This window comes from Aythya fuligula, chromosome 23 (assembly GCF_009819795.1).
Source record: "Aythya fuligula isolate bAytFul2 chromosome 23, bAytFul2.pri, whole genome shotgun sequence".
NCBI classification, from domain to species: Eukaryota; Metazoa; Chordata; class Aves; order Anseriformes; family Anatidae; genus Aythya; species Aythya fuligula.
In genome coordinates, this window is record NC_045581.1 from 76949 (window position 1) to 100079 (window position 23131).

At 40.2% G+C, this 23131-nt stretch overlaps 1 protein-coding gene across 1 annotated transcript; it reads left to right on the plus strand.

The window, feature by feature from the left end:
* Positions 1–2022: 2022 nt before the first annotated feature.
* On the plus strand, positions 2023–22913 carry ZMPSTE24 (zinc metallopeptidase STE24). Its single transcript, XM_032202442.1, has 10 exons — positions 2023–2173; positions 3868–4014; positions 6818–6904; positions 7589–7705; positions 11058–11210; positions 14054–14195; positions 16141–16301; positions 17535–17639; positions 20588–20731; positions 21071–22913. Exons 1-10 carry the CDS (start codon positions 2057–2059, stop codon positions 21293–21295), a joined length of 1398 nt encoding a protein of 465 aa, XP_032058333.1. The 5' UTR covers positions 2023–2056; the 3' UTR covers positions 21296–22913.
* Positions 22914–23131: the final 218 nt, after the last annotated feature.

Consider the following 23131-nt stretch of genomic DNA (forward strand, 5'->3'; position numbering starts at 1 on the left):
TCACAAATCTCTCTGTGCAACTCAACCCAGTGTTTTACCTCCTTCATAGTAAAACATATTTCTTTGTGTTTAGATGGGATTTCATGTATTTCACTTTGCACCTTCTCACTGGGCACCACCGGGAAGAGTTTGGCTCCCTTGTCTTCACTCCCTCCCATCAGATTTTTATGCATATTGATGAGATTCCCCCTGAGCTTTCTCTTCACAAGGTTGAACGTTCCCAGCAATCCCAACCTTTCCTTGTAGGAGAGATGCTCCAATCCCTTCGTCACCTTCATGGCCTTTCACTGGAGTAACTTCAGTAGCTCCATACCTTTCTTGTGCAGGTGAGCCCAGAACTTAACACAGGTCTCCAGGTGTGGCCTCGCCAGTACTGAGAGGAAGGATGACCTCCTTCCACCTGCTGGCAACAGACATCCCTTTAGATATAACTCCTTCACACTATGGATCGGGAACCCTCCTGTGTACGTGTACTAACAACTCCCCAGACATTTATGGGCTGACACCAAATTTTACTGCATTTTCTAAATTATCCTCAGTCCAAACCTTTTCATTGCCTTGGCCAACTCTTCAGCCAAATGTGCTGCTCCTATGGCTAGGGGCTGTTGTGGTCCTCCTGCCCAACCAGGAGCGACTCTGTGCCCTGTAGAACTGGTACCCAATACAGCTCCTCAGCACAAACTACAAGATCACTCTAAAGGTGATCTCACAGTGACTTAGCTCCATGTCAGGCAATGTGAATCCTCCTCACCAAACCTAGGTGGTCCCAAGTTAGAGCAGTTTGGGAAGCTAAGCCTTGACTTGCTCTGCCTTATGCATAGTGCCAGTCTGTGCTTTTGCATTTGGCAAAAACGTAAGAAAAGACATTTGATGGGGAAGGGATGACAGCTACCTCCCCCATGGAGAAACTGCAAGTGTTTACCTTTGATATCTGCTATGTGAAGTTCCTATGGACACTGTATGCTGCTACAGAGTGGTTGGGAAAGTTCAGATGTGTACTGACCTAGCTCCTCAGATTCACCTGAGGAGTGCATTGTTAGCCCTTGCCCAGCCAATTCTCCTCCATTGCTATCACATCACTCCTCTATGTCTTCCAGAGGTAGATTGGGTTAGTGCTCCACAAACTGGACCTGTTGGTGATCCTGTTGTGATTCAGAATCTATAACTGGTGGAGGTGCACAAAATTAGTGTCATCCTCCATCTTGGTCAAGCTGTGCCCTCATAGCTGGAGTCAGGTGGACAGAACTTTTTCTTGCCTGTACTCTTGCCTGTACACTGTGCAGGTAGGTCCTGGCCTGCTGTTCTGTATCTGTCCGTGTCACTGATTACATTTGGCTGAATCAGGCTGGAAGCTGGGCACCAGAATGGCTGCATAGATTAGACAGGTATTGTGCATGCTCTGGTACTACATCAATATCCTTTCCCTCTACCCTTGCAGCCCTGCCCAGCCTCCAGAATAAGTATTTGGATTTCTTTTGATCACACCTAAATTTGGGTTTTTGAGTGGGTGTCGAGTCTTGTTCTGGAGTGTGGGGAAACTTCAGCTTGCTCTGTTCTACAGCTCAATCCCTACATCTTTACACCTGAGCACCGACAACAACTTTTATGCAGGGTAAGAAGTCCAGCACCAACATGCTGGTGCCGCTGACTCCCAATATCACCAGCAGTTCTTAAGAGCTTTTCTCTGCCCAGCTTTCTCAAAGCATCAAGAGCCGTAAAGCCCACCAGGCTGCCGCGGCGTCTCCTTGCCCGACCCCAAGAGCTGACGCGCCCTGTGGCGCACTCCCAAGCGCATTCTGGCCAAGAAAGGCACACCGTCTGTACCGGCCGCGGGCCAGCCGCCCCCGCCGCAACCACCGCGACCCCTTAACGCTCCCCGCTGCTCTTTGAAGGGACGATCCCAGTGCACACCGCGCGGCCCTTCGGGCCCCCCCCGCCACGTTGCTTCGCGCGTCGGCCCGGCCCGGCCGCAGCTCCGCCGGGCGCCAGGTGGCGCCGCAGTGCGGGCGGCGGTGGCGGAAGGAGGAGGGAGGAAGCGCGAGGTCGGTGCGGAGCCATGGCGCTCCGCGGCGAGCTGTGGGCAGATCTGCCCGCAGAGAAGCGCATCTTCTGTTCCGTGCTGCTCTTCTCCTGGGCCGTCTACCTCTGGGAGGCCTTCCTGGCGCACCGGCAGGTCGGCGGGTGCTCCGGCGGCGGCAGGCTTCACCTGGGTAGAGGCTTGGCCGCAGCTCGGCCTGGCTTGGCCTCAGCCGCGGGGGCAGCGGGCGGGAGGGCGAGCGGAGCAGCTCTGCCGGGGGCCGGGGGCCGGGGCCGGGGCCGGGGCTGACGTCCGCCTGGGGAAAGCTCGGCCCTGTCTCGGCCGAGGTAGTGGGGCAAGGGCGCGGCGCTGCTGCCCGTGGCCTGCCGGGCGGAGCTCGTTCTCCGCGTGCAGTCACCGGTGAGGGGTGGAAGGGGTTCGTCGTGTCCGTCTGTGCGGCCCGCGTGGTAGGTTCCAGAGACAGGCGGCAGTGTTAACGGCACTGGACGGAGAGCGCGGACCAGCCTCACGTGCTGCCGCTGTCTGCTCGTTCTTGCCTTTGCTCTGGAGCCTGGCCGGTCCTTTGCAAATGAACTGTGCTTGCTCGAATGATCGAAGGCACTGTGTCCTGCTTGTTCCAGAAATGTGATGGGACGCTCACTATCACATTGCTGTGTTATGTGAATTCATAGAAAGACTTAACAAGTGCAGGAGCATTGGAGTAGGGCTGGCTAGCAGCCAAACACCCACTCAGCTGCTCATGCCTCCTCCCAGGGCAGGGGCAAGAACAGGAAAAGCAAAATTAGAAAACTGAGGTCAGAGTACACACAGTTTAATAAGTGAAGAAAAAAAAAAAAGAGCAACAAGTCCTGCAAATGCCATTGCTCACCACCTCCCACAAGTAGGCTGATGTTCAGCCAGTCTTCAAGCAACAGTTACCTTGGATTTCAAGCCCTTCCCAACGTCTTCTTCCTCCATCAATTTTTATTGCTGAGCATGATGTTATATGGTATGGAATATCCATTCATCCTTTCTGACTTCTCTTCCAGTTTCTTGCCCACTCTGGCATCCATGCTGCAGGGTGGTGGGTAGAGAGATAGTGATGCTGTGCAAATACAAAGTACAGCACTGTAAGAGTGTGTTTTTCTTCTACTGTGGAGAAAGTTGACTCTATCTTGGCCAGACCCATCAGCGAGGGAGAATGTTGCTGGGAGGGGAGGAAGCAATGCTGCTTACACTTGTGAGCCGTTAGATTCAGCTGAGCTGTCAGTAACACTGCAGTCCAATACTTTAGTCAAAGGAATAGTGCACTTTGAAGTGACAGAGGGTAGGAGCTTTTCCTCTAAAAAAGGAATAAAAACATTCAAACAAGATAAGACAGTGAATAATGACTTTCAGACTTCTGAAATTTGCAAGTTGCTTTTTCTTCTATAGCTCCTCATTTATGCAGCCAAACTATAGGTGTGGTTTCTGGTTTCATGGAGGATCTGGTATTTAGTTTGAAACTCTGCTTAGTAGTAATCATGGCACAGTAAGTCTTATACTGTGGAAAAGCTACTTTGTATGATCTTTATGTAGTAAGTATTTATGTTATAAAGAAATAAGTAAGAAAGCAACTCAGCTTCTGATTGTAAGAATTACGCTTTTCTTTTTAATTTAGAACTTATAGAAAATGAGAATTTAGGAATATTTGTTGTCTTTTGCGGGGCAGGGTTAATAGCATTTTTTGTTGTTGTGGTCATTTTTTTCCCTATCTGTGGTGGCTGATGGGTACTTGCTGTGTGTAACTTTTCTCTCCTTTAAAAAAAAAAAAAAGATGCAGTTTTTAAGTTTCTTTTTCAATTTTTCAGAGACGAGTGTATAGAACAACAACACATGTACCACGGGAACTAGGACAGATCATGGATTCAGAAACATTTGAAAAATCTCGTCTGTATCAGCTGGACAAAAGTACTTTCAGCTTTTGGTCAGGCCTGTATTCGGAGGTTGAGGGCACTGTAAGTACCTGAGCTACTCTAGCATTCATACGATACTTTTCATGCAGTTAAAACTGTGAACTACTTTGATTTTTAGCGATCCTATGCAGCAGCACTGTTGGCACAGTGGCATCTCCCGTTAAACTGAAATTTGGAAGACTTAAGATTCTGTGTTTCTTGTTTGTGGCGTATTGGTTTTATAAAAAGAAGAAATTATTTAGACAGCACGTAATTTCTCTATGCAGTGCTGAGTACTGCACAAATACAGCATCAAATACAGCATACATTGTTATGTATTAGTGTCATGTCTGGCCTATTATGCTTTCCAAATAATTAAGGAGTATTAGAATTATTTTCAGCTGTTACAAATACAGATATTTTTCTGTGTTTGAAGGGAAAGGGAGGCAGCTACTTTCATTTTAAAATAAATTTTAAGTAGTACGTAATAAAAAAATGAGAAGAGGAAGAGTACCAGTAGATTCTTCTTGACTATACAGATGTTACGCTTGGCAAGTAATGTTCAAAAATATGAAAAAATAGAGCTGAGAGTTAAAACAAAGTGTCTATATATATGATATGCAAACAGTTGTAGAAGAAACTTTTTCTGACTTAACAGCTGAAATATATTGGTCGTTAGTAGCATGACTGGGTCAGAAATGAATCTTGAATTTCCTGGCATTGGCAAGAATATAATTACTATGTATTATCTACCACAGTAGTGAACTTAAGGATAAAAAGGTCAATTTATGAAAGATAATGAAAATAGCACTGTAAAACCATATAAATCATGTAACAAGAGTAAGAGGACTGGGAGCACTGGTGGACAAAAATGAGACATGAGCCAGCAGTGCAGAAAGCCAATCAAATTCCAGGCTGCATCAAAAGAAGCATGGCCAGCAGGTTGAGGGCTTGTGTCCTATCACTTGTCACCTAAGAAAAGAGACTGAGACACACCTCACTGCAGCTTCCTTTCAGGTAGTTGTACAGAGCGTTGAGGTCTTCCCTGAACCTCCTTTTCTCCAGACTAAACAACTGCAGTGCCCTTAGCTGCTCCTCATGTGTCTTGTTTTCGAGTCCCTTCACCAGCATTTTTGCTCTTCTCTGCACACACTCGAGCAACTTAGTGTTCTTCATATAGGGACAGGCCCAAAACTAAACACAGTACTGGAAGTGCGGCCTGAGTACAGGGTGACAGTCACTTCTGTAGTCCTGCTGGTCACACTGTTTCTGATGCAGGCCAGGATGCCATTGGCCTTCTTGGCCACCTGGGCACACTGCTGGCTCGTGTTCAGCTGGCTGTTGATCAACAGCCCCTGGTCTTTTTCTGCTAGGCAAGTTTCCAGCCACATTTCCCCAAGCCTGTACTGCTGCATGGGGTTGTTATCATCCAAATGCAGCACCTGACATTTAGTGTTCTTGAAGGCCGTACAGCTGCCCATTGGCCCAGCCTATGCAGATCCCTCTGCAGAGCCTTCCTACCCTTGAGCAGAACAACATTCCCACTCAGCTTGGTGTCATCTGCAGATTTACTTAGGGTGCACTTGATCCCCTTATTGAGGTTGTTTATGTTAAAAAAAAAAAAAAAAAGTTAAACAAAACTTTTAAAAACACTGTTTTTTGGTATCTATTGCAGTTCTCTGCTTTTTATGTTGCAGTAAGACCAATGAACAAAAATCAAGGAACAAAAAACAGAAGATGGGAGGTAAAGCTCCCAGTTAATCAATCGAACACTGTCCTAAATAGAGCAGGTCTCAGTAAGCTAAGATACAATCCCTATATTCTACTAGTATCTTCATTTTATTTCATCTTCTGAATAAGAAGTTAATGTTCCCGGTGGGGTTTGGTGGGTTGTGGTCTTGGCATTCTGAATCCCAGAGCCTGAGTTTGGGATCAGAGTGTGCTGTCCCAGGAGGGTTGGTAATGGACCTGCAAGCTATTTGCTGTCTTTATTCTGAATGCCTTTCTGTCAGTAGGTGTATTTTAATGTTGGTAGGCAACTAGGCACCACACAGGCCAGCTCACTCCTCACCCCCCTCCACCTCCCATCTAGCAGGGAGGAAGGAAATCAAAAGGGCAAGCATTAGAAAATTCATGGGTTGAGATAAGGACATTTTATTAAGAAAGAAAGAAATGAAGAAAAAAAACACCACATCCGAAGGAAAACAAAACAAAACACAAGGAATACATAATGCAATTGCTCACTAACAGCCATCTAATGCCTTTCCAGTCCCCAAATAATGTTAGCCCCATCCCCCAGCCAAATCCCCCATTTTGTTGTTCAGTATTTTCACTAGAAATCCAAAAACATAGCATCATATCAGCTACTATGACAAAAGTTAACTCTCTAACATCCAAACCAGCACAGTAAGGAATTCATGCAAGGTTGTTCCAGAACAGTCAAGTTGCTGAATCTTGGCATGCCCTTCATAAAGAGGGCATTTTTGTGTATTATACAACTGTAGGGCAAATGAATTTTAAGATCTTCTGAAAAACATATTTGGTCTGAGACAATGTAGCAGCAAAATCTGTAGTTAATAGGCTTGTATATATATTAATATTTCACCGGCAAAACAAAAAAAAAACAACTGATCTCTACTTCAGCATAGTAAAAATGAACCATTGCAATCTATTCCAGGCATTGTTTATGCAGTGTTATGCGTGTGTGTATTTGGGAGGGAGGGTGTCAAAAACTTAATCATAAAACAGTTCTGATTCATCCTTAAAAGCTGTTTATTTTGCTAACATTTTAGATGGATGGGATGATGTCCTGCTTCATATTGCCTCTGTGGTTTTTGTTTTTTGTTTTTTTTTTTTTTTCCCAAAGATGATTCTGATCTGTGGTGGAATTCCTTTTCTCTGGGATCTCTCTGGTCAGATTTCCAGTCGCGCTGGGTTTGGACCAGAATATGAGGTAAGCAATCTTTAAGTGCTAGAGAAAATGTGTGGTCCCTAGAAGAAAGATGTCATTCAGTCATTAGGGGTTCTTTTTTACTCTTCTCCAAAAATTTGGCAGAAGGTGCAAAATATAGCTTGTTAGATTTAAAAGCTATTGCTTTTCAGACAGTCAGCCTCTGTTTTGTTCAAAAGTCAATGGTATATTGGAGGAGAACAAGGAGTTTTTCTAACCAGGTTTAATGAGTAGTTGTGACCTCTGTAATCTCCAGCTGCTTCGTAAGACATACAAGATGAGAAGCTATTCTAGATGTGTCCTGAAGTCAAGAAATACTGAACAATACTTAGTGATAAACTAACACTGTAGTGATAAAATGAACATAGGTGAACATACACTCTCTATATGTACTATGTGCTAAGGACAGGAAGAACTGTTTTTACAATTCAGCTTTATCTACTGCTTAATACAATTTTAAAGTTTTCAAGCATCAAACAAATCCTTTATGAAAATAGTGTGCTTTGGTTTAATGGAGAGTATTCCTATAATCAATAATCTGATAATTGCAAATGTGATTTCTGTAAATTTATCTAGCTTTAACTTCTAACCAGTTTCAGTTAAACCACTGGTGTAAAATCCATTCTGACAGCAAGAATGTTAGTGTCAGTACAGGTTGGTAAATACTAGGTCTCTCTTTGTTTTTAGATTATTCAGTCACTGGTATTCCTGCTGCTTGCAACACTCTTCAGTGCATTGACCGGTCTCCCCTGGAGTTTATATAACACGTTTGTCATAGAAGAAAAACATGGCTTCAATCAACAGGTATCATAGACAACGTGTATGCTGACTTAATGCCTTTGTTAGGTTTGGTAGGTTAGATGGACTGGCATGTCCACATCTGTGCCAAAGATTGTTATTTTTAGGAACATTTTTACATGCTCTACATAAAAATAAGAGCAATGACAGTTCATGACTGTTGCAGATGTCCTGTGCCACATCCATAATGTCTTTGAGTGAGGCTGTGCCCCTCAGCAGCTTTCTAGCAAAAAGTTTCTGTTATAGCAGTGGAACTAAGAACATTTCATACCTCAGCTGTTCATTCTTGGATGGATCATTCTTTGCTCTTCATATGCTCTTCCTGAGAAGCCTGGGTTGCTGCTCAGTAGGGGTACTTCTGAACACTGTACAGGTGAAACAAAAATAAGAAATTATTTTCCTCTTCATCTCACTCATTGATTTATTGATTTAGCCTTTATTAAATTAGAAAATTTGACTCTTTGCACTTCTGTTGGTTACTCACTTTCAGCACTGGCTTTCTTGACTTTCTCATCAACTTAGTTTAACCTGTTTCAGTATCAGTATCCCATGGGAACAGCCTTTCTTAATGGGAGAGAAACTTCAGTGTGGATGCATAGTACTAGAGTACTGTGTTCAGCTGTGGGATCCCCAAAACAAGAGGGACGTGGACCTATTAGAACCAGTCCAGAGGAGGGCCACGAAGATGATCAAAGAGACCATTACTGTGAAGACAGGCTGAGAGAGCTGGGGTTGTTCAGTCTGGAGAAGAGAAGACTCTGGGGAGACCTTACAGTAGCCTTTCATTACATAATGGGAGCCTACAGGAAAGCTGGGGAGGGACTCTGCTAGGGAGTGTAGTGATAGGGCAACGGTTTAAACTAAAAAGGGGTAGATTTAGATTAGATATTCAGAAGAAATTCTTTACTCAGAGAATGGTGAGGCACTGGAACAGGTTGCCCAGAGAGGCTGTGGCTGCCCCATCCCTGGAGGTGTTCAAGGCCAGGTTGGATGAGGCCCTGGGCAACCTGATCTGGTGGGTGGCATCCCTGCCCATGGCAGGGGGGTTGGAATCTTTGAGGTTCCTTCCAACCGAAGCCATTCCATGATTCTATTATAGGCAAAAATGTTTCCCTTTCACCAGCCTTGGTATGTGTCAGCACCTCATGAGGACATACTGCTAACTAGGACTGCCTAGGGAAGTTTTTTATTTTCCTTGGTTGCCAACAGGTCTTTTAGATGCCAACACTTTAAGATGCAGTGAGCTCAGAGCACTGATCAAGCCTTTCTTCTGTGCAGAAGTTGAGTGTCAAAAGCTAAACTTAGCAGCTCAGGTTTCTCCAAAACTGTCTTGAGACAGCTTGCAGAAGCCATGTAGTTTCTATGTATCCTTTAATGAGAGTGAGAATGATTGAGCTGTCTGCCTAATGTCTTTGTTTCTCCATAACGGTTCTCATGCCAAGAACTGAAGGCTGAGTCCAGCTCCAGTCCAATTTGAGACTCCAGTAATGTTAAATCTCTACATTTCATTTTAGACTAATGGGTTAGGCCCTTCCGTGAATGAGCTAAATTCACAACTGATTCCTGGAATTTATTGAAATGATTTTCAAAGGATTTTCAGGCAGACTCTTTTTTCCGTGGTAGCAACTTTCTGAAAATAATGCTTTTTCTTGAGGTCACATATGCCTTAGAAAGCTGATAAGTGGGGTAAAGACACAAGACACCATGCAATTTTATAGCTCTGTTCCTCCTAGGTCATGGCACTGGCATTAAAAAAGAATTAAAATGAAAACTTGAGCTTAATTGTATTTTCAGATGGTGGTCCTAATGTCTTCATCCAGCAATATCTAATGTTTCGTCAAGTCCAGTGGAACCACTGCTAGCAGCACGATTCTGTTAAGAGTTCTTCCTTGTGACTGTTTAAGTGACTGTTTCTTCAGCCATTTACTAAGCTCAAAAAATGAAAAAGCTATACAACAGGCCTCTTTCCAGCTGAGCTGAGGAAAAAAATACATGGGAGTGCATGGATGTATGTACATTGTTTTTTCTCTCTCATGGCTTGTGCCAGTTCAAGAGTCTCAGTCAAACAGAAACAACTTTTCTTTTGTCCAGGAGAAAGCTTACACAGATCTTTCATGCTTTTCCTTACAGTTTTCCTGTGGTGCTTTTCAGGAAAGAAGCACTGCTTAGTGTGACCAAGGCACACGTGCTTTTCTAATTACAGAATGGTTTTGCTGAACAGGTTCATGTTTACAGGCAAAAAACAGTATTGTCTGGAATGCTCCATTTGTGTGGACACATTTCTGTACAATTGTATTACTGCTGAAACTGATAATTGCTTAGCAAGAGTATATCATCAAAGTGCTCACTGTGTGACCACAGTGAATATGTGTACATAAACCCACAAATTTATATTATTCTCTGTCTGATTTGTGTTTATTACAGTCATGGAAGTCAGAGGCATCTATACAAACTCTTTCCCTAATCGTTATTTTTTTATTTAAACCTGTTTTACCAGTTTGCTTTTTTCTTTCCAGACAAGAGTTCCATATGTTTAACACAGTATGGGCTTTTTAACACAACCTTGTCAGAAAGGATCTTTACATAATAAACCCCTCACTTCTGTGCCTTGCAGATAGCTGTAAGTACTGAAGTAACAATTCCTGAAAGAGCTAGTTGGGTGTCTAATGTTGCAAAATCACTAGATCAGTTTGATTCAAGTACGGGTCTTTGAAACATCCATTAAACATCCATCCTAATAAAGTTATGCTAATTTTAGAAGCTGAGACAGCTACAGGAATAGAAACTACATACCAGTGGAAGCTAACTTGGAGTGAAATGACCAGTTTAAACCTAAAAGTCTTCAGTAGGACTTTTGTCCACTTTTCAGTTAAGACAATCAGCTTGGTAGCTGCTGAAGGTTGAGATTAATTGAGGCAACTGTTCAAAGACAAAATATTTTACAATAGTTTTGTTTCTTTCAGTTTACTACTTCTATAAAATCCCATGATACCTGGAATATTCGTTGCTAAAGGAATTAAGGGACAGATAAGCTTACATTTTTCTTTCTTCCTTTAGTTAAAGATATACATGCAATAAAGTAAGGGTTTGGGTCAGATCTTACTAATGAAGCATGCATCCACATGGGCCTCAAGTCTGGGTGGGTGTACAGACCCACAGCTATCTGGAGTGGAGCTGAAAAGGGTCTTCAGCCTTTTCTTACTGACTCTACTTTCCTTAGCGTGCACTGTTATTGCTACTTCATTATTTTGTGATTTGTCTTACTTTGTTTGTGCTTCCAGTGAAGGAATCAGTTCATTAACAAATATCACCTGTTAATATTTGTATTGTAAATATCACTGATATCCTTTCTTTACAGACACTGGGATTTTTTTTCAAGGATGCCATCAAGAAATTTATCGTGACTCAGTGTATTCTGTTGCCAGTGACATCCCTTCTGCTTTATATTATTAAAATAGGGGGTGACTACTTCTTCATCTATGCCTGGCTCTTCACATTAGTTGTTTCCTTGGTGAGTAAAAGAGTACGTGTGGGTTGCTTCCAAATGCTAGATACTTGCATGGCTCAGTATGCTGAGCTAAGTCTAGACACTCACAAGTCTAAACCTCGGGAGTTTTAGTGTCTGTAATGTTTAACACTTCATGGTATTCTCTGTGGACCTGTTCAGAAATAATAACTTGTATTAACTAACCACATTAGTTTGATATCTTATATTTTATCTATTACACTGGAGTGTTTTAATCAGTTGAAAAATAAACATTCAAAAAAACATGGAATGCTGGAATTAAAATGCTGTATGGTGATAGGCTTTCCTTTTTCTTAACTATAGAAAGGAAACCAAGACAACTAAAATTGGTTTGACAAGACTAGGCAAAAAATGTGCTTTGGGCACATTTATAAAGTTTCATGTATTTCCATTAGGTGTCTCTTCTAGTTAACCAAACACCAATTCTCAGTTGCATTGCTTTGTATTGAGACAAGTATTGATTTTTCCCTTTCTGGTTCAGCTCATGTAGCTTATTTTATATACTGAATTGGTAACTGACATTTTTAGGTCTTTTTTTAGAAGGATATTTTTGTATATATTGTAAGGATGTGATGTTTTTTATTTTTTATATACTTAGTGCTCTACTGTCATTTTTGTCTCGATATACTACCCATTGCTCACCCAAAGAAGAAATTAGAGAACTAGTGTTGTACATATTCATTTATTTTTAAATTAAAAGAATACCGTAACACCTTAAGAACTGTAAGAATTACTAGATTACATTCATGTAATAAAGTGTGTCACGTTAGCCTAACAATAAAATTGTTTCAATCCCAGATTCTTGCGTCAGGTTCAGAATTTCTGGTTGATCTGGGTTGTATCTTCAAGAAGTCTTTTAGGAAAACCTGGCAAGGAAATCATGATTGTTATTTTTCTTAAGCTTCTTTTTTTGTGATTTATATTAGGTAGTTATGTGTCTTTTGTTTTGTTTTTTCTTCATCTCATCACTGCTTTTAGATACAGCTTCTATATCTTTCTTGGACTTCTTTCAATTTGTCAGCTTCTGTTCTGGTCAGCCACGTGTATTGACTGGCCACATTTAGTGTAGCTAAAAATCCACAAAATTTTTAGCTACAAAAAATAGCTAGTGAATGCTTTAAGTTTTTAGGTTTAACAGCATTAAAGACTTGCTTTTTCATAGATGGATTAAGCTGAAATTTTGAAAGAACTGGTAATTTCAGGACTGGAAGAAGGTAATCCCTGGAAAATGTATAGATACTTTAGAAACTGTGAAAACAGAGCCACCCTATCTTTTACTCAGCAAATGCTAGAAAATATGTGTCTTGTCAGAGAACTACAGATATCTGTACTGAAAAAAAAGGTAGCAAGACGGAGTGGCTCACTTTTTTTTTTTTTTTTTCCCCTTTCTGGGACTAATTGCATGCCCCAGCAATTGGTGCTTTGCAGGTGTCTTGCTTTCACTGTAGCTTTACAGGGTGTTGATCATGGTTTCCCACCTTAGTGGGATTTTGAACAGTCTTTGACATACAAAATAAGTGTAGCAGCTGTTAAGAGTTACTCTTTAGAGTTCACTTTAGGGAGAAAAGTTCCAGTTGTAATCATGTTCCATAACATCGTAATTATGGTCAGTTGCATCCTTCTTCCAGTGTATAATCCCTGCTGATACCAAGGGATTACACAAAGATCAGAGATGAAAATTTATGATTAGTACACCCACATTTTAAATGGCCTGAGACGCTTGTATGGACAGAAATAGTTGATTTCACTTCTATAAAATACGTTCCAACAATTTCTGCAAATCATCTGCAGTTTTAAACTCTTATTTTAACAGTTACAGTAACAAAAATAGGTTTTGTTTTTTAAGTGTTGTCTTATTCAAGCAGATAAGCGTGTCCATATAAGTCAGTTTCCTTAATTTCAGATATATTCTTACTTTTCAGTAGTGTGGATTCTTTTCAAAAGTCAACATATATGTTTTCAATGTGAAGAAAAAAACTGTTTATTTCTGTTTCCTTCTCATGCCTTGTTCCTTTTTACTAACCAAAATTAAAACTTATTCCCAGTTCAGTCCTTTTTCTTTTAAATAAATAAATAAATAGTTTTGTGTAGGTCAAGAGTGTGAAGGAAGGAAGTTCAGCTTTTCTTTCCATCAGAGTGTTATTCCACTCCTGGCTTTCTCATTTGGGCTGCTTCTGGTGCAATTTTGAAGAGGTGCAAGTGCATCATAGTGAGGTCTGGGGATATGGCTGTTAATCACTTTGTAACACAGACATCAGTCTGTTCCTTAGCCCTGTGCACAACTGGAAAAAGGGGAAGAAAACAGGACAAGAAATCTCTCGCCTGTTCTAGACTATGGCTGTGCAAGTTAACAGGAGTTTGAAGAAGCAGAACTACCTCTTGGTTTAGTGGGCTCTGCTGCTCATTAGGAAACACTTGAGAACTTTCCAGTGTTGGTGAAGTAGGTGAAAGTGACAGCCTGTCATTGATAAGATCACTGCTGCCAGCTATCGTAGTGGCTTTTTTTTTCTGTGGTTTGAGGAACTCTCAGAGCAAAAGCACTGTTTTTAGTAATTTTGCTCAGGATTGTTTGGAGACCAACCTGCCCCCACCTCCATCTTGCTGTTGAATTGCTGATTGTCAACAGTCTAAGTCATTTTCTTTATAGATGGGATGACCCATGCAAAGCCTTGCTTTGCTATAGATCACAGTTTATACAGGATTCAGTTTATGAAGGTGTGTTTTTCTGAACTGTGCTCTCCCTGTCCCCTTTAAGCCATGCCTCATAGTTAGTACTAAACACATTTGTATGTTCTTTTTTTTTTTTTAATATCCGTATGTGTTTGCAGGTGCTTGTTACAATCTATGCAGACTACATTGCACCTTTATTTGATAAATTCATTCCACTTCCTGAGGGAGAGCTCAAGCAACAAATTGAAACAATGGCAAAGAGCATTGACTTCCCATTGACTAAGGTGTATGTTGTTGAAGGTGAGATTTTTTTGAATAAAGAGTCTGTAACTTTAAATTTGTGGATTTTTAGCTCTGATTTTGAATGTTATAGCAGGGGAGTTGTTTATGTTCAACAGCTATTGTGTTACTTGCCAAAGTCTGTGCTCTATTCCTTTTTTCTTTTTCTTTTTTTTTTTTTTTTTTTTGACTTTGGGTGAGAAAAGTGAAGCTTGAATATACAGCCTTAACTGAGGATGTCCTTAACAGCCATTGCCATGACATGCGCTGTGACGTAGCGCAGTCAGAAACGGAAGCAGCTATTAAGTTTCCAATTCTAGAACTTAAGGCAGAAGGATTTTTTTTTTTTTAACTTTTCTAGTCTTTTTTCAGTATTAATTGCGTTACAATGTCCTTAGTGAAGTACTTGAAAAAGCTATGAATGTTAAAAACACCTATTCCTCTTTAGAGTGTTCATGTGGACAGCTGATTATGGTGTGATTGAATAAACCCAGCCCTTCTACTTGAGATTGTCACTTTTTCACTTTGGAGTAGTAAATTGTGCATCCTCTTTTCTTAGCTTGTGGAATATAACATGGAGCATGCCAGCTACCTTGTCGTTTCCTCTCCAATTCTATCTTCATGGAGAATTTTACTCTTTAATGTTTCCACTGCTACTCATTTTGCTCCCTTTTGTATGTGATTTCAGGGACTTTCGCCAATTTAGTTTCTGTTTTGCCTCACCTGTGAGGATAGAACATATTTCTAATGCCTTGGTGAAAGCAACTTGAAATGGAATAAAGAGCTGAAATGGTAGAATTTTACTGCAGTGGTAGAATTTTGCTTTAAAAGAGAGAAGATAATGAATTTTTTTTTCTAGACTGGAGGTTGTGGCTTTTAAAACTTTGGGATGGCTAAATACAGCCACTACTCTACTTCGGTGCAGCCAGAAAAATCTACTGTTGATATACTTGGGACCCAAGAAATTTAAACTTTTAAACTTTATGGTGAAAGCCCTGTGAGCGAATTCTTAGTACACTGGCACCTCTGTGGTGTATCACTGCATTAGCTTCTTCAGCATGCCTGCATTTAGTGGCAATGATTTGCAGTGGAGAGAGGCTGCCAAATCCATATTTTCTTTTCCTGGCATCCTTCAGGCTGTTGAGCCAACAATGAACCCTGCTGACGTGGGGGGACTGATGCGTGAACATCTTTTTGCCAGTGTTCTGCTGCACTCTGCCTTGTCTCTTCCCACTCCAGAACTAACTTCTTAGTAACATGCAACAAAACCCTTACATTTCATGGTTTGTTCCGTAACAGGCAGATGATAAGGTTCATTCCCTATAAATGCTTTGGTAAAGGTTGAAGCTTCTTACAATAGACAGAGGGGATAACGCTACCTAGTGGCTGGTCATCAGATTTTCTTGCTGAGAAGGGACTGGATGCTGAGGCTTCATACTCTGACCAGCCTCTTCCTCTGTTGGTCTATCTTGGTTTGGTGCTGAAATTACTATCACCACAACATGAGTTGGCTTGCAATGGAACAATGGATATTTTGTGCTCTGAGGAGTTGGTGTGGCTTATGCATGTACTGTGAGAGTCCGCCTTCAGCTTGAAGTGCTTTATCTTTTGTTGGAAAAAACAGACAGATTTCACCTCTTCTCTCACAGAGACCTTGTTCAGTTCTTGCATTGCAACAGCTCCTGTCTATAGGCAAAATTAGGTAAATCTAACAGTTACTTTGATCTGGACAGTTTTGTTTTTGTTTTTTTTTTTTAAATGAATTCAACAGTTTATTCTGCGGAAAGGCTAAAGTATATCAATAGTAGAAAGAATCCATGAGTCCACCATTCAGGTGACCTAGATGAAAGTAACTGCAAAAATTTGCCTATTTCAAATATAATAATTTTAAGGGCCTTGCATAGTTAAGCTGCAGTACACAGACTTATTCAGATCAAGGTCTCTAATGTAAATTTTTACTTAACAGGTTCTAAGCGTTCTTCTCATAGCAATGCTTACTTCTATGGATTCTTCAAGAATAAGCGGATAGTGCTGTTTGACACTCTCCTAGAAGATTATTCTGCACTGAACAAAGAGCCAGCAGAAGGAGAAGAGGGTGAGAATGAAGAGACAAAGTCTAAAACAAAAGTGAGTTTCTCTGTTCTATTCTATTCTGGCTTTATTTTTCACTGTTATTTACATTAACTTCTTGGTGGGATTGTCCCTTGTGTTTTCTGAATGTATTTTAAAGGTCCTAAATGAAATGCTAAAACCCAAACCAAATAATTCCATCACCAAAGCTCAAGGATATTGAGCTGCCATTAAATGGAATTTCTGGGGTTGTTAGTGAGTGGGTGCAGAAAACATCAAAGAAACCTCAGAAGTCCATGGGAGCTTTAGCTTTTTGTTTTCTTGCATGTAACAAATGTGTCTTCCCTGTGACTGATCAAATGAGGAGCCTGTTCAGGTTTTTAGATTGTTCCTTCTCTTGGGACTGCCACACTAAGCTTCCCTTTGAATTGAATGCTTTTGACTATCAGTACATCATTTATGTGCCTTTTGTTGCAGGCAAGAATTTTGGTGCAAGGTGCGCATGTGTGTACATACACAGATTACATGTGCACCCTTCCCCACCCTGGTCAAGAACAGGATGATAGCCTTTCATTGTCCTTTGTATTATTGTGCAACTGCACATCTTCTGTACAGCTTTTGTGGTTTCAGGAGAGTTTTGGGGATGGATAGAATTGGCAGGATATTTCCAAAGAACCTGAAAGAGTAATTCTGAGAAGAATGAATTGCCTTACTCAGCCTAGGTGTAGGTCTATGTATTGATTTTTAAGAGGAGGTGATTCTGAGCTCACCTGCCCATCTTTCCTGATGATATTTTTAAAGCATATCATAGCATTTGTTGCAGATGATGGGAGTGTTGTCATTCAGTAATACCTTGGGAGGAAGGCTACATTCTGAGTATTGAAGGAAGTAGAGGGAGGACTTCACTCTGCTTTTGATTCTGCTTTAAGAGGTTGTGGCTCTGAATGTCAGCTTTCATTGTAATGCCTTTTCCTGAGTAAATAAACAATTAGATCAAGGGATGGCACGGGAGAGTTTGGAGGCAAGTTTTCTAGTATTGTTCAGGTCTGTGTGGGAATGTCTGTATGCATAGAAATAAGATATCACCATCTCTTGGTAGAAGATTGTTGAACTTGCAAGTTTATTTTTTGTAAATATCTTCTCGAAGAAATCTCAATAAGAAGTTGGATGTGTGTATCTGCCAGTAGAAGGGACGAGCCTGCCCTTGGGAAACTTCCTGATGTAGGAAGACAAATTAATAAATAAGAAATTGATTCAGTTGTGTTCAGTTCAACTTCCTTATTCCCTCAGAGTAAGAAGCAAGGATGTAAAAATGAAGAAGTTCTGGCTGTCCTTGGTCATGAATTGGGTCACTGGAAACTAGGTCACACTGTCAAAAACATTATCATCAGTCAGGTAAGTTATGATATTGTTGGTTTTCATAGAGCATTCTGTAATTGTTTCCAATTGCTTGCTTCCAGATTTGTAAGTGTACAGTGAGCATGCAGTAGCCCTTCTGTCCCCACTTTGCCCCATCTGGCTAGTAGGGAGCATGAGCCATGAGTCTGAGAATAGGTATTTTCCTCCCTTCTTGGAGGGGTACGAAGGAATGTGATTGTGGATTATGAAATCTGACCCAGAGTGTATTTCTGAACTTATTTCTATTGTTTTCTTCTACCTTTTGCATTAGTTGTTGGTAAATATGTTATTGTGCCTATATTATAATAGGTATATACATGTATGTAATATATATTATATATAATTTTATTTATTATATGTTACTGTGTGTAACCCCATTTGCAAGAATCCTTTGGGCCCGCCGCATCAGCCAATTGTTGACCCATCTTATTGTGCTTTTATCTAACTGTATTCTGGTCATTTTGTCCAGGAGGATACTGTGAGAGACAGTAGCAAAAGCTTTACTGAAATGCAGACAGATTGTATCAGCTGGCTTCCTTTGGTCATCTAAATGGGTGATCTTTTTGTAGAAGAAAATTACGTTTGTTAAATATGACCTTTCCTTTCTGAACCCATGTTTGCTCTGACCAATGACTGCATTGTCCTTTAGGTGTTTTTCAGTAACTCCAGAATAATCTCCATAATTTTACCAGGCACTTAAGTGAGACTTACAGGCCTGTAATTGCCAGGTTCTTCTTTCTTGCCCTTCTTGAAAATTGGGATCACAGTTGCCAGCCTCCAGTTAACTGGGACCGCTCCAGATTCTCAAGATCGTTGAAAAATAATAGAGAGGGATCCCGTGATGACATCAACCAGCTCTCTGGCTACTCTAGGATGAATCCCATCAATCCACATAATCGATACCTATCCAGGTGTAGCAGCAAATCCCACACAAGTTTGAGGTTGACTGGGAGTTTATCATTCCAGTGGTCACAGTCCTCCAACTTGGGGTCCCACAGCCCGTCACTGATGTTGAAAACAGACAAAAATGCATTAAACATCTCTGCTTTATTTATGTGTCCCAGTTTGTTAGGTGACTGTCCCCATCAAGGACATGTTTGCTCTGGTCCTCCTTTTCCTGTTAACATACTTTAAAAAGCCTTTTTTATTGTTCTCCACACTGCTGGCCAGCTGCAACTCTAATTGAGCCTTGGCCGCATTAATTCTCTCCCTGTAAATGTAAGCAGCATCGCTTTAGTCCTCACATGTCACCTGACCTTGCTTCCAGCAACCATACAATTTCTTCTTCCACCTAAGCTCTTGAAGAAAATCACTGCTCAGCCAGTCTGGCCTTCTGCCCCTCCTTGCTTGCCCCTCCAGCATTTTGTATTTGCCTGTTCTGTGCTCTTAGGAGGTGGTACTTAAAAAAAAAAAAAAAAAAAAAAAAAAAAAAGGCACTGTTGGACTCCATTGTCTTTAAAAGCAGTTTCTCAGGGGACTTCACTAACAAGTTTCCTGAGCAGTCTGAAGCGTGCTCTCACCGAGTCCAGTGTTGAAATTTTGGTGGTAGTTTTTCTCCTATCACCAAAAATTTTAAACTCGACTACTTCTTGGTCATTATGGCCAAGGCAGCCACCTATCACCATTTTACCCACCAGAGCCTCCCTGTTTACAGGCCTCCATCTAGGAGGGCTCCTTTCCTAGTCAGCTTTCTTAGTACCTGTACCAAGAAGTTCCTGTAAAGTCTGCCATATACTATGTAGATTTGTCTTGTTCTAGTTATCATGCATGCTTTTTTCCTCAAATTCCAGACTTTTTTGTCTCTTAGCTTATGACGGTGTGTTCAGAAATGCTTCTCTTTTTTTTTTTTTTTTTTTTTTTTGCTAAGGCTATTCACTTTTTTTTCATTCTGGAACATCTCAAACTTTTAACTTACGAAAATCTTTCTGATTCCATAGTACTTTTTCTTACCCATGCCACTGAACACGTCAGTAATGTCCTTTCTGCTTTGATTAACACAATTATATTCCAACTTCTGATGCTGATATTGATCCCTACTAATTAAAAAGCAACTGATATGTTTTTGCCATTCTGGTAACTCATGTAACTTTTGTCTTCGGATCTGCTTTTTAGATACTGTTATTTCACAGTAATAGGTAAACTTCCAGACATCTTCAGAAATTCTTCTTCAATGTTTTTTGTACTTTTTGTATTGACTGTTTTCTGTCACAAATGTCCCTCTTCTTTCTGTTCTGTCTGTTGAAAAACAAGCATTATTCTGCCACATTTCACATTACTCCAAAAAGATTAAACAGCCACTTGAATGGATTGAAAAGGTACTAATAAAATTCTCTATAAAACATAATAAAGCATGGTAGTGCCCCTTGCCTCTGAAAGGCCAGCCAAGCAATGTGCAAATATGGTTAGATAGAAGCATGGGTTGTTTCCAGGAACAGAAATGTGACACAGCAAATGGTAGGTAATGCTTTGAAGAAGGGTTTTGGACACACATTGTTTGTTTTTAAATGTTTTAGAACCTATGCTTAATTCCAAGGAAATGGGTTGTCTCTTCTATTCCCCCCTTGTGTATCTTGTCTTGCCTTTTCATTTCCCTTTGCTACTTAAAACTTGTTTTTAGCACACTGACAGAAAATAATTAGAAAATCAGAGAATGTTTTAGGTTGGAAGGAACCTCTGGAGGCCTTCTGGACCTTGAGCAGGTTGTCCAGGACCAGAAGAAATTATGTTTTTTTATTGCATGCACATACTGGAAACTGGTAAAGGTTAGCTGTTTGTTCTTCTTCATATATGAGTTCTAAAGTAATCTATTTGGATTTCTTGTTTGCTTTTTTTTTTTTTTTTTTAACCCCCGGGGAGTTTCTATGCAAATCTGTGACATTTTAGGCCATATGTTTGACTTGGATGAAAAACCCATCTTAATCAAGAGTGTTGTTTCCTTTCTCTAGATGAACTCCTTCCTGTGTTTCTTCTTGTTTGCTGTGTTAATTGGTCGAAAAGAGCTCTTTGCTGCATTTGGTTTCTATGAGACTCAGCCTACCCTGATAGGCTTGATGATTATTTTCCAGTTCATTTTTTCACCTTACAATGAGGTAAATTGTTCAATTTGTCTTTGAGACATGGGTGCTGAAGTATCATTCTATTTAAACTATGATTTTATTTTGACTTTATTATTATTTTGGAGAAGAGATTGAAGTTTCTATGGGCTCTATCTGTTATCTACATTTAATAAGTAGAATTTGCGCTCTGTGTCAGAAGACTCCCTGTTTCAGATGTGGCCTGTATAAATCTTAATGAGATCATTCCTCAGTCACAGTAATGTGTGTGGGATGAGGAAAGGAAGATACTGTAGTGGGCATTTACTAATATTGTAAATAAAATGTGGATGGTTGAATTTTTAGATAATTATTAATATACTTCTCTCTTCACAGATTCTCTCTTTCTGCTTGACTGTATTAAGTCGACGATTTGAGTTTCAAGCAGATGCATTTGCCAAGGAACTTGGGAAGGCTAAAGACCTATATTCTGCTTTGATCAAACTAAACAAAGATAATTTAGGATTCCCTGTTTCTGACTGGATCTTCTCAATGTGGCATTATTCCCATCCACCCCTTTTAGAAAGACTTCAAGCCTTGAAAGATACAAAGCAAGAGTGACAGGAATCACTGTTAGTTCAAAGACAGTGTTTCCATCTCAGAGGCAAAGTTCAGAGCTGCTTTTTAAATTCTTTTTAAAAATGGATCGCTCCATCTGAGTGTGATATTAACAGCGCAACAAATCTGAGAGTTCTGAAACAGGTATTTAATTATAAATTACTTTTTTAAACAAAAAAACTGTGGTACTTAATTTAGAAAAACATACTGGGTGAAGACCAAGACACCTTTCCCTCAAAACACTGGCTTTTATCTCCATATCATAGTATAGACTTGTAAGAGAAGACAAAATAATACTTCAAAGCACCTGTTTCTTCAGTTGAACATTGGTTTTGATCCTTTCCTCATTCTCAGTGTTCTGTGAACCTTCCCTTCCCATTCTCAGCCTTTATTCACAATGAAGAAATACTGAGTGACTTGGTTTCTTACATCATAACTGTATTAGCTTGTCACTGTTGGTGTTTAAAAAAAAAAAAAAAGTTTAATGCAAGTACAGGCCTTTCTGCTGGATTCCAGTTCATGTCTGTTGTAATTGAAAATGCTACTTAATAAAGCTTCCTTTTTCAGAAATGTGGGAATAAGGAAATGTACCATGGCTTCATTGAAAATGACTATTAGTCTGTATTCTGTAGCATTATAGTGATATTTTTCTCTTCTGCTCCACTGTGCTTCTGGGGATGTGGAAGAATGTTATGGAGAATCCAGACAGGACCCATGGAAGGACTCAGGAAAAAAGCTGCTAATTTATAGAATCATAGAATGACTTGGGTTGGAAGGGACCTTAAAGATCATCTAGTTCCAACCCCCCTCCCCTGCCATGGGCATAATTCTTTGTTCTCCCGTTTGCTTGTGAGCATAATAGTTAACAGCTTTTCCATACTTCAGTTTTTCCGTTTCTGTCAACCTTGGCCTCATTTTATTGTGTATATAGAAGTGGTCAGATCCGTGAACAGTGTGTCAGAATTTAACTTCCATTCTGAGGGCAGAGAGAGATCTGGAGGCTTTGTCCCCCACTCTGGGGAGGGTTTTTCCATTAATATGGATACAACTGAAATAGTGTTAGAATACTTAGAAAATTTTCCTCCCCATTTTGATACAAATAATACAAGATTTAGTTTATTCATGTAGATTAGAGAAAGGCAAATGGATAACCAGGGAAATCGCTTCTGCATCTGTTATCTCAGATGAGAGGAGCAATTAAATTTACTTTTGTTGAATAAAGATAGCAGTTAAATGTAGGATTGTATGTGTCATACAAATGTTTTGGACCATACTGAATGCAAATACTTCATATAAAAATCAGATTTTATACCTGTGGTAAGTTAAAAAGTTCTCTTTGAACAGAGATGAGCAGAACAAGTCAAAGCAAATTCTATCCTTTCAGGTGTCTGAGTGTTCTCAGAGACTTCACCGTTAATTAAATTAATTTTTGTGATCATAATGAAAAATGCCTTATAAGATAGGCATGATGATGTCTCAGGTGCAGCAAGATACCAGATGTTGCTGGAAACCATATGTATGCCTTATTCTATTTGTGTTTATACCCTAAAGCATGAGCATGTGAAGTTAAACTATAGATATGGACTTCAAAGACAGTTTTTAATTATATGGGGAGCCTATAGTTTGTCATGGTAATTGCATTGAATAAATGGCCTTGAAAATAAAAGAGCTAACTTGAATTTGTCAGTTCAGAAGAGTAGATAAACGTGTTTCGAGTTGCAGAGATGTTTGTTGGTGTAAGCCTATGGAAAATATATGTATGTTACATGTGCTCTGAGAAAAGCATTCATGTCACCCTCTAGGTAAAACATACTCAAAACTGATTTTTGTGGTTATTTC